This window comes from Apteryx rowi, unplaced genomic scaffold (genome assembly GCF_003343035.1).
Source record: "Apteryx rowi isolate R43461 unplaced genomic scaffold, aptRow1 scaffold_220, whole genome shotgun sequence".
Classification (NCBI taxonomy): domain Eukaryota; kingdom Metazoa; phylum Chordata; class Aves; order Apterygiformes; family Apterygidae; genus Apteryx; species Apteryx rowi.
In genome coordinates, this window is record NW_020448531.1 from 314,512 (window position 1) to 324,887 (window position 10,376).

General features: G+C 70.2%; 2 protein-coding genes across 2 annotated transcripts in view; one reads left to right on the forward strand and one right to left on the reverse strand.

The window, feature by feature from the left end:
• NCAN (neurocan) overlaps window positions 1-4,054 on the forward strand; it is an 8,497-nt gene extending 4,443 nt beyond the window's left edge. Inside the window, exons 7-14 of the mRNA XM_026064730.1 lie at window positions 5-107; window positions 675-791; window positions 1,141-1,254; window positions 1,411-1,569; window positions 1,987-2,069; window positions 2,150-2,294; window positions 3,228-3,410; window positions 3,906-4,054. Coding sequence (XP_025920515.1) covers window positions 5-107; window positions 675-791; window positions 1,141-1,254; window positions 1,411-1,569; window positions 1,987-2,069; window positions 2,150-2,294; window positions 3,228-3,410; window positions 3,906-4,054 — 1,053 coding nt within the window. The remainder of the gene's footprint in view (window positions 1-4; window positions 108-674; window positions 792-1,140; window positions 1,255-1,410; window positions 1,570-1,986; window positions 2,070-2,149; window positions 2,295-3,227; window positions 3,411-3,905) is intronic.
• Window positions 4,055-5,959: 1,905 nt separating this feature from the next.
• Window positions 5,960-9,558, reverse strand: HAPLN4 (hyaluronan and proteoglycan link protein 4). Its single transcript, XM_026064820.1, has 4 exons — window positions 8,885-9,558; window positions 8,277-8,639; window positions 7,172-7,474; window positions 5,960-6,385 (listed from the first exon to the last, which is right to left on the reverse strand). The coding sequence occupies exons 1-4, from the start codon at window positions 9,006-9,008 to the stop codon at window positions 6,048-6,050; spliced, it is 1,128 nt and encodes a 375-aa protein (XP_025920605.1). The 5' UTR covers window positions 9,009-9,558; the 3' UTR covers window positions 5,960-6,047.
• Window positions 9,559-10,376: the final 818 nt, after the last annotated feature.

Genomic DNA, 10,376 nt, shown 5'->3' on the forward strand with positions numbered 1-10,376 from the left:
GCGGGGATCCCCGCTGATGGAGGCCGGCAGCGGCAGCGGAGAGGAGCCCTCGCCGGAGGAGCAGGGGCTGGTGGCCTGGGCGGCCGGGAGCAACGGCAGCCTGCCCGGTGAGTGCAGCCGCCCGGGATGGGGACGGGGACGGGGACGGGGACGGAGACCTGCCCGCTCGCACCCCGCCGTCGCCCCATCGCCTTCCCCCCCGGCCAGACACAGACGCAGACAGACAGATCCAGCCTTCAGGCAGAGCTTTAGGGGCTTCTCTGTTTTGTCCAAACCCACTGACTCACGGTGGTGTTTATCCAGCCCCCTGCTCCTGGTCGCCACAGGCTCGGAGCGCATCCCGGGTTTTTCAAAGTGAGCCGTGCTATTAAAGAGAACCGGGAAACCTCTTAAATATTTAATATTTGCAGTTGCTAACAATAATAGCTAGAGAGGCAGCTCCTGGCAGCGAGTGTTTAGCACACAGAGCCTGCAAGTGTCTGGGAAAAAGGCAACAAATGCATTTAAAGTTTAGAGGCACCGAGAGGCAGAAAAGTCAACGCGGTTAATACACGGCGGTTCGAAGCGCCCGCGCGGCTGCGAGCGGAGCTGCCGAAATCCGCGTCAGCGCTCGCGGCRGCGGTGGCTGCGCCCGGCCCCAGCGGCGGCTCACGGCACCGGCTCCTGCCTTGCAGCYGCGGCCGAGCCCTGCGACAACAACCCCTGTCTGCACGGCGGGACCTGCCGGGCCAACGGCACCGTCTGCGGCTGCAGCTGCGCCCCGGGCTTCACCGGCGAGAACTGCGAGATCGGTGAGTTCGCCGGAGCATCCCTGCAGCGGGGGTGCCGGCGCCRCGCTTCCCAGACCTCCCCGAGCTTCTCCCTGCGGCACCGTGCCCGGGAGCGGGAGCGTCGGTCCGGCTTGCTGCATCTCCCCAGCACGGYGCGGTGCGGCGGTGGCTGCTGGGAAGCCGTGCCGGCCACGCTCACCGCTTGCACATGGCATCGGGAGCGGGAAGGGGGAACCAGGTTGCAGCTGTCATTCCTGCTCCATCTGCCTCCTCCTCGGGGCCTGCCCTGGCGCCGGAGCCGGAGCTCGCTAGCCGCGGCGTCGCGTGCATCCCGCGYGCCCGCCCGCAGCTCCGGCACCTCTCCCCGCAGACATCGACGACTGCCTGTCGAGCCCCTGCCAGAACGGGGGCACCTGCATCGACGAGATCAACGCCTTCGTCTGCCTCTGCCTGCCCAGCTACGGCGGCAGCCGCTGCGAGAAAGGTGGGCGCCGAGGGGGGGGACGGGGGGACGCGCAGGCTCTCGGCCCCGCCAGCCCCCGCCGCGAGCGTTTGCTCCACGCCGCCGTGCCGGCGAAACCAGCCTGGCCCCGGCCCCGCTCCGCGGCACCCCCCCATCGGCGTCCCCGTCTCCCGGCAGACACGGAGGGCTGCGACCACAACTGGCACAAGTTCCAGGGCCACTGCTACCGCTACTTCGCCCACCGGCGCTCCTGGGAGGACGCCGAGCGGGACTGCCGCCGCCGCGCCGGCCACTTGACCAGCATCCACTCCCGCGAGGAGCACGGCTTCATCAACAGTACGTGGCGGCRGCRGYGGCGGGGAGCAGCCCTTCCCTCTGCAGCCCTGGCTCTCCCGGCTCCGAAACGGCGCTCCCCTGCCCGGCGAGCGGCTCCAGGGCCGGCGCCGGGAGCCTGGGAAATGCCCCGTGTTGACTTGGGCCGCTTCCCTCGTGACGGCGAGCTGCCAAGCCGGGAAACGCAGCTCGGCCTCGTTTCGCTCCTGTTGCATGTGCGTGTGCGCGCCGGCGCGGAGGGCACCCGCTCGCTGCGCGCGCCGGCTTTGCAACAGCCCCGGCGCCCCCCCGGGAGGGAGCACGGGAGGGTTCGGCACCTTGTTCTGGTGCCTTTCGAGCATCCCGCCCCCCCGGGTGCTCTTGGCACTCGTGCCGTGTGAGATGCGGGCATCTCTCGGAGCCTCACGTGTTTCTCTGCAGGCTTCGGGCACGAAAACACCTGGATCGGGCTCAATGACAGGATCGTGGAGCAGGACTTCCAGTGGACGGACAACACCGGCTTGGTGAGGCCGGCCGCGGCGGGGGCGAGGGCGCGGGGCTGCGCGGGGTGCCGGGGCGCTCACCCTCTCTCGCTGCCCCCCAGCAATACGAGAACTGGCGGGAGAACCAGCCCGACAACTTCTTTGCGGGCGGCGAGGACTGCGTGGTGCTGGTGTCCCACGAGATCGGCAAGTGGAACGACGTGCCCTGCAACTACAACCTGCCCTACATCTGCAAGAAAGGCACAGGTACCGCCTGGCCCCGGCCCCGGCAGCCCTCCCGGGTACCGTCCCCGTCCCGAGCATCCTTCCCCGGGTATCGTCCCCGTCCTGAGCATCCCTCCCCGGTACCGTCCCCGTCCCGAGCATCCCTCCCCGGTACCGTCCCCGTCCCGAGCATCCTTCCCCGGGTACCATCCCCGTCCCGAGCATCCCTCCCTGGGTACCATCCCCATCCCACGGCCCCGGCATCCCTCCCCGGTACCATCCCCGTCCCAAGCATCCCTTCCCAGTACTGTCCCATCCCACATCCCCAGCATCCCGCCTAGGTACCGTCCCCATCCCATGGCCCCAGCATCCCTCCCTGGTACCGTCCCATCCCATGGTCCTGGCATCCCGCCTGTGTACCATCTGTGGCCCCGGCATCCCTCCCCGCGGCTCCTGGGCACCTCCTCGTCCTGGGGAAACCTTTCCCCTCCGCTGCCCTCGCAGCCCTTTCACAAGGAAAACTCAAACAGCTTCCCTTAATCTCCATTTTTTTTTCCCCACAGCTTAATTCTTCCCTCTCCACTTTAATTTGCTTAATTTGCCACCATTAAAACTATTAAGTTCTCATTCCTTATCTTGAAAGTTATATTAACCTCCAGCTGTTCGTGCCGAGCCGGAGGAGTGCGCCTCCCACTCCCGCCGGCCACGTGTAATGATATATTTGTCCCGCTAAGGCCATTAATTAAATATGTAAATCCTGGGCGAACACCTTGGCGCAAAACTGTCAGAGGAGCCTCTCGACGGATGGGATTTATAGCCAAGCCGTCCGCCGCTGCCAGAGCCGGCGGACGCCGCGGCAGCCCGGCAGCGGTCGCAGGGCGTTGGAGCGGGGCTGAGCTCGGCGCGCGCCCGGCTCCGGCTCCGGCTCCGGCTCCGGCACGGGGGCGCGGGCTGAGCGGGCGCTCGTCCCCGCAGTGCTGTGCGGGCCCCCGCCGGAGGTGGAGAACGCCTTCGCCGTGGGGAAGAGGAAGGAGAAGTACAGCATCCACGCCAGCGTGCGCTACCAGTGCGAGGAGGGCTTCACCCAGCGCCACGTGCCCACCATCAAGTGCCACAGCAACGGCAAGTGGGACCGGCCCAAAATCCTCTGCACAAAACGTGAGCGGCGCCCGCGGACGCCCCGGGCAGCGGGGTGATGGACGGGATGGGATGGGATGGGATGGGATGGGACAGGACGTGATGGGACGAGATGCGATGGGATGGGATGGGATGGGATGGGATGGGATGGGATGGGACAGGACGTGATGGGACGCGATGGGATGGGATGGGACGGGACACGATGGGACGGGACACGACACGATGGGATGGGACGGGACGTGATGGGACGCGATGGGACGGGATGCGATGGGACGGGACAGGATGGGATGCAATGGGATGGGACGGGACGGGACGGGACGCGATGCGATGGGACGGGACGTGATGTGATGAGACGGGACGGGACGCGATGGGACAGGATGCAATGGGACAGGACGGGACGGGATGGGACAGGATGGGATGGGATGGGACGGGATGGGATGCGATGGGACGGGGCCGGCGCAGGCAAGCAGGACCCCCCCCTCACCACTCCGCGTGCCCCCCCCTTGCCTCCGTTAGCCAGGCGGTCCCACCGGGCCCGGCGCCACCACCGCCACCGCCACAGCCACCCCCACCACCAGCACCACCACCACCAGCCGCGCAAGGAGCGGAGGAAACGCCGCAAGCACCTCCGGCTGGACTGGATGGAGGAAGGCCACTACTTCTAGAGCCCGGCGGCGAGGAAGCACAAGGGCCCCCGCGGGCGCCGCGGCGGCTGCTCCCGCCCCCCTTCCCCTTCCCCTTCCCCCCCCCGGCCCCCTTTTATAAACCCCCTTGGCTTTAGCTCCTAGGATGCCCGGCTCCGTAGGGAATAGGACCGGGAGGGGGCGGCTGCGCGCGCGTCCCCGGCCCTCCCCGCATGCCCCACGCTCAGCCCGCGGCAGCCCCCCCCCGCCCCCCCCCCCCCCAAAAAATATCCCCGCGGGGGGCTGCTCCGGGGCCGGGGCGGCTGGCGGGGCGACCCCGGCACCCCGCTCCCCCCTTTCGCCTCGGCTCCCTCTCGCCCGCCGTGCCGCACCGGCCGCCGCCGAGGACGGCTCCGGTTTTTTAACACCCCCCCCCCTCCTCCTCCGCCCGCCCCGAGCGCTTCCCGCGCTCCCCCTATTTCCCGTTGCCTTTCCAAGAGCCGGGCTGCACCCCCGGGGCGCAGCGGAGGAGCCGGCGGGCGCCGGGCAGGCACGAGCCGCCCGGGCGGTTTCGGGGGGTGGTTTTTTTCCGCCCTCCCCCCTTCCCGGTCGTTGTCGGTCCCCCTCGGAGTTGGCGTGTGTGTGTGTGTGTGGCACTTCCCCCCCCCCCGCTGTTTGCGACGTGACTGCCGTGTCCCGTAGCCCCCGCCCGGCCCCTCCGCCGGGCCGTTTCCGACTCTGCGTTTCTGTACTGCTGGACATTTTAATAAATTTTTTTAACAGTTAACGGGCCCCGGCGCGGTGCTTTCCACGGCGCGGGGCGGGGGGGGCCCCGGGAATGGGCCCCCGAGCCCCCGCCGGGATGCTCGGCTGCATTTCGCTGCCGGCGCTCGCGTTCTGCCTCCCTTCACTGCCGCTCAATTAATTTTAAGTGAACGCGATGCTTCTCCGCGGGCTTTCACCAGGGATGCTCCGGCTTCGAACGCGGCAGCGAAGCGAGCGCGATCGCGATCGCCGCCGGCCCCACGCGGAGCAGTGGCTTTGCCCCCCCCCCCAAGGCACGATCCCTCCGGATCCCCCTCCGCCAAAGGAGACGCGCGAGCCCGGCGCAGTTCTCAAAAGCTGCCAAAGCTTTTATATTTCGTCTAGGAGCAGCTCGAGGCCACCACGAACGACGCAGAGCCGGCGCTCGGCCGCGACGGCGCCCGGCGGCAGCTCCCGGCCCCGGCGGCTCGGCCGCTCCCGCGCTAAGCCAAAGCCGAGCCCCCCCCCCTCGCCCCGGCGGGATTTCGGGGTGGGCGAAAGCAGGCGGCGCGCGCCGAGGTCGGGCTCCCCCCCCGCGACCCCCCTCCTGTCCCGCTCGGGCCGGCGGCGCCTCCGGGGCCGCGGGGGCTCGGAGCTGCCTGGCTCCGGCAGGGCCTTTTGCACATGCAACACGCTGATTTACAGAGCGATAACTGCAGCTGCGCTGCGCTGGGGAGCAGCGGCCGGCGCCGGGCCCCGGCACAGGCTCCGTGCCTCAGTTTCCCCAAGCAATCCTTGTCCTTCTGTACGGCCCGCGGTGGAGCAGGCTCGCCGGCGCTGCACCGACGGCTTCTCCAGCTTGACGTGCCGGCGACCGCAGAGCCTCGAGCCCACGTCCCGCTCCCGATGCCGTGTCCAGGAGTGCGGCCGTGTCCTGGAAGCTCCGAGCGGCAATGCTGGGGGGGCGCTGCCCCCCCCAGAGCAAAGGGGAAAAGGGGGGTCCGGTCTGCAACGGGGCGACCGGAGGGGAGAGCAGCCCCTCTGCAAGCGCGGCAGAGGCAGGGCAGGCTCCAGACAGCCCCAAACCGGAGTGACTGGGGCAACTGGAGCTCCCCCATCCCGCTCCCTCTCCGTCCCCGTCAAGAGCCCGGTCCCGTGGCCCAGCACCGGCCGGCCGGGGGTAGGCGCGCGGGGGGGGGGACACGCGGGCTGGGGGTCCCGGGGATGCTCTGCAGCCTCTGCYGGATGGTGCCGGGGGGGACCATCCCGGGGGGACCGTCCCGGGGCCGCCTCACACGCGGTTGGGATGCGCCGGGCTCGGCGCCTTCTCGGCAGCGGCCGCGCCGGCTTTCTTGAAGCAATAGACCCCGAAGAGCTTGTACTTCTTGTCCGGGAAGCCGAGGTTGCGCACGCCGGGCTCCCGGCCRCCGCAGCGGGCCCGCGGGTTGACGATGGGGTAGCGGATGCTGCCRTCCTCCACCCAGCCGGCCTCGCAGCGGTCCAGCAGCTGGATCTTCCAGGCGGCGTAGAGCTGGCCCACCTTGGCCACGGCCGCCCCGTTGTCCTTGCACGCCTGCACCGCCTCGCCGTAGCTCAGCTTGCGGTACGTCTTGAGGAAGTAGACTTTGCCTGGGGGCAGAGCGGGGCCGTCAGCGCCCGGCTCCCGCCAGCGAGCCGAGCCGAGCCGAGCCATTCCCGCGGGAAGGGGCCGGAGCAGGGCCAGCCGGCAGCACGGGCGCTCGCCGGCCTCCCGGGAAGCGCCGCCTCGGCGCAGGCAGATTTATAGGGGCTGCGAGGCGGCGGCAGCCGGCGATGGCTCCCCGTGGCGATTACGCCTGCTATTTATCCTGCCTGCCACCATTAAATAAACATCCGCATAGCCCCCTCCGCGCGTGGCCCTGCCAGCCGGCAGGAATTTACACAGCGGGAGAACCCTCCCGGCTCAGATCTGTCTCGCCCGGCCCCGGCTTCATCCATCACCTGGGCCATTTTCTGCTGCAACTACCTCCGTGCCTGGCGTCTGCCCGGGGAATACAAGAGCCCTGCTGCGGCCGGGGCGCCCCGGCCCCTCCGGCGAYGGGGTCGCACGGACGGAGCCCGACCCCTGCCAGGGCTCCGCGGCACCGAGCCGCCCTCGATGAGCCGAGGCAGCTACGGCAGCCTTGCGCCGCAGGACCCTGGCACCACAGCAGAGGAAGCAAAAGAGAGGAACGGGCCGGAGATTTGGCCCCCAGCCTCTTCTCTCCACAGGAAATCACTGCTAAGGCACTCCCAGGGCTGCTGTGGGAAAGGCTCCCCGAGCCCAGCTGCAAAGGGAAGACGGATGCTCCGAGCTGTGCCTCSGTTTCCCTTGCAAGGAGCTGCTCCCCGTGGACGCCCCAGCCCGCCTCCGCGCCGGCCCCCCCCCGCCGTTACCGTTGAGGTTGGAGGTGAAGCAGAAGGCATCGTAGTGCTCGCTGTCCTTGTGCCGGTAGCCGTAGTTGCGCACCCCCACGGGGGTGTCCTTGCGGCCGCACTCCTCCCGCGGCCGGGAGATGGGGTACTGCACGGAGCCGTCCTCCAGCCAGCCGGCGTTGCACCAGTCCATGCCCTCCAGCCAGGCCTGGTGCAGCTGGTCGTGCGAGGCGAGGATGCCGTCCTGCTGCAGGCACGCCTGCTGCGCCTCGTGGAAGTTGAGGGTGTAGCGGCCCAGGCGCGGGTGGTAGGGGAAGATCACCCCTGCGAGGACGGAGAGGAGCGCTGGGGCGGCGGCGGCGGCAGGGCTCCCCCCCGCCGGCRGCGCCCGGTTAAAGGCTCGTTGCAGCAGCGCGAGGCGCCGGGGAGCTTCCCGCGAACGGGGCCGCCAGCCGCGGGCAGCTGCCGCTCGTGAGCCAGCAAAGCTGGCGCCGGCTGCAAAGTCACGGGGGGCTGCGGTGCCTAACGAGACCGGCTGCGCTCTGCTCGCTCCTCGGGGAGCTCGAGCCCTTTGCAGCCTGCCGCCAGCTAATGGAGGCTCTGCAACCCCCCCCCCACGGGGCACAGCGAGACGGGGCGCAGCGGCAGCGCCCGGCGCGGGGCTTGCGGCCGAACCCGGCGTCCCCAGAGAGCGCACGCGCTGGCTGAGCCGCGTGGCCGTGCCTTGGGGCAGCCTGCGATCCCGGGCATCCCTGCATCCCAACCGTGGTGGCCCCCCCCCCCCCAGCAGGCAGTGCTGCGAGGGGGCATCTCGCTTTCCGGGGCCAGGATCCGGCACGGAGGCGCGTGCAGCGGCCACGCTGCCGACGCATTCCCCCCCCCGGTGCTTTACGAGGCGGCGCCACTATCTATCTCTGGCGTTTATTAGCTGCCAGCACGTAAACCTGGAGCAACAATAAAAGCCAATAACAGATGCAATAAAACACGGCACACTCCAGGAAAAACAACCGGCCGTAAAGCAGGGCTGAGACGAGCTCCAGGCCGCGGCGCCGGCTGACGCGGGAGCCTCTCCCAGGCCGTTCCGTGCAGGATGCAGGGACCCCGTGGCCCTCCCCGGCGCCGCTACCTTCGAGGTCCAGCTTGACCATGCCRGTGTCGTCCTCGAGCTCGTCGGTGACCTCGCACTCGTAGCGGCCGTAGTCCTGCAGGGTGACGTTGCGGATGATGAGYGAGGCGTCGCCGAAGCCGTCCTCCTGCAGCGCCGTGCGCCCGCGGTAGCTGCCGAAAGCCCGCCGCGCCTTGCCCAGCGCCACGAAGACGTCCTCGAAGGCCATGGGCTCCGTCACCTTGGTCCACTTGAGGCGGATCTCGGCGGGGTCGTGGGCCGACACGTCGTAGTGGTAGCGGCAGGGCAGGATGATGGTGCCGCCGCGGTGCGTCACCACCTTGCCCGGGGCCGTCTGCACCACCACGGCGCCGCTGTCGCCCTCTGCAAGGGACGCYGCGGTCAGGTTAAACCGCGGCGGGGAAAACGCGCGCTGGGGATGCAGCGGGGGGGGGAGATTTCCCTCATCTGGGGGCTTTGCAAAGCACGAGGCGGCTCGGGCAGAGCTCCCCTAGCTCAGGGAGCGGGTGGCAGAGCGGCTGGCCCAGCAAGCCTGCTTTCCCGGGCTTCAATGGATCCCGCGCCTCRGAAGCGGCGGGAAGGGCTCCCACAGACCGGCATCCACTCACCCAGGACGTGGACCACCTTTTTGTGTCCCCTGCTGCCGGGCAGTGCCGCGGAGGAGAGGACGCCGGCGAGGACGAGCAGGGCGGCAGGGCCGCCGGCCCAGGGCCACAGGCGCCCGGGGAGCATCTGCGGAGAGGAAGCAGAGCCYGTCAAAAGGCCGGCAGCGTGGGGTGGCCGCCCTGGAGAGCGTGGCCCAGGCGGCGCGGAGGCAGCCCGGAGCAGAGGGCCATGCGCGAAAGTGAGTCCCGAGCTCCGGCCGCGCTTGAGGATGATCCTGCGTGGCTCTGCCCGGCTCCCCTGGCTCTGGCAGCCCCCGGTGCGGAGCGGCCGCCCCTGCACCCCGCTCCGGGCTGTGCCGGGGGGGTCGTCTCCCGCTGCYGCACAGCAGCGCACCCTGTTACGTGCACGGATTAGAGCAGACTGTATCCAGAGCTGGAGATGGAATTGGCTCCAACGCTCCCGTTACTTGCCCTGCTGAGCAGGGGGCTCCTCCGCGCTCACCATGCACCTTATTTCTGCAAAAATTGCGCTTTTGCAGGTAAGAGGGGGGCGAGGCGGCGGCGYGCTGGCCGCGCTGAGCTGCTCCCGGCCACCCCCAGCCCTTACGYGGCCCTGCTCCGGCGGGGACCCCCGCGGCCCCATCCCGGCGTCCCGCACGGCGGCACAGCTCCGGGCCCTGCACTGTCCTCGGCACCCCCCGGCAGGGGCTCAGTGCTGAACTCCGCTTCACCCGCTCGCTTACAGCCGGGATGAATATTTCATGGCGTGAGCTCCAGGCGGGAGCTGCTTAGTTATTTATGCCAACGCTGGCACATCTGTAAGCCGAACTGCCGGCGCTGGAGCGCGCTGCGGCTGCCCGGAGCCCCGCGGTGCCCCGCGCCGGCCGCCAGCCCCAAGGCTGCGCCCCCCCTTCCCCGGACCCCCCCTGCACCCCTGCCCAGGGACCCCAGGGACGCCGGGGGGCTGCGAGCCCCCGTGGTGCGCTGCTGGGCAGGGCTGGGGCGTCCTCGGAGATGCCCCAGATCCGGGCCCGGAGCCCCCCCGTGGGAACGAGCCGCCCCGAGCGCAGGGGGGGCTCAGGGAAGGAGAACCCAGGGCACCGCAGCACCGGGGCCCGGCTGTGGGGCAGGGGGACCGGGCAGCCTCCCCCCCCCGGGGTCCTGGTGTCTGGTTGTGGGGCAGGGGACCAGGTTGCCCCCCTGGGGGTCCCGGTGCCCGGTTGGGGATGGGGGAAGACGGCTGCCCCGCTGGGGGGGTCCCGGTGACCGGTTGGGGATGGGGGAAGAGGGCTGCCCCGCTGGGGGGGTCCCGGTGCCCGGTTGGGGATGGGGGGACCGGGCTGCACTGCTGGGGGGGTCCCGGTGCCCGGTTGCGGCCCGGGGCCGCCCCCCCGCGAGGTGCCGGTGCGGCGGGGCCGGGCCGGTGCAGTGTTGCAGTGCGGGACACTGCGGCGGCAGCCCCGGGGCTGCGGGACGCCGGTGGCCGGGGGCGGGC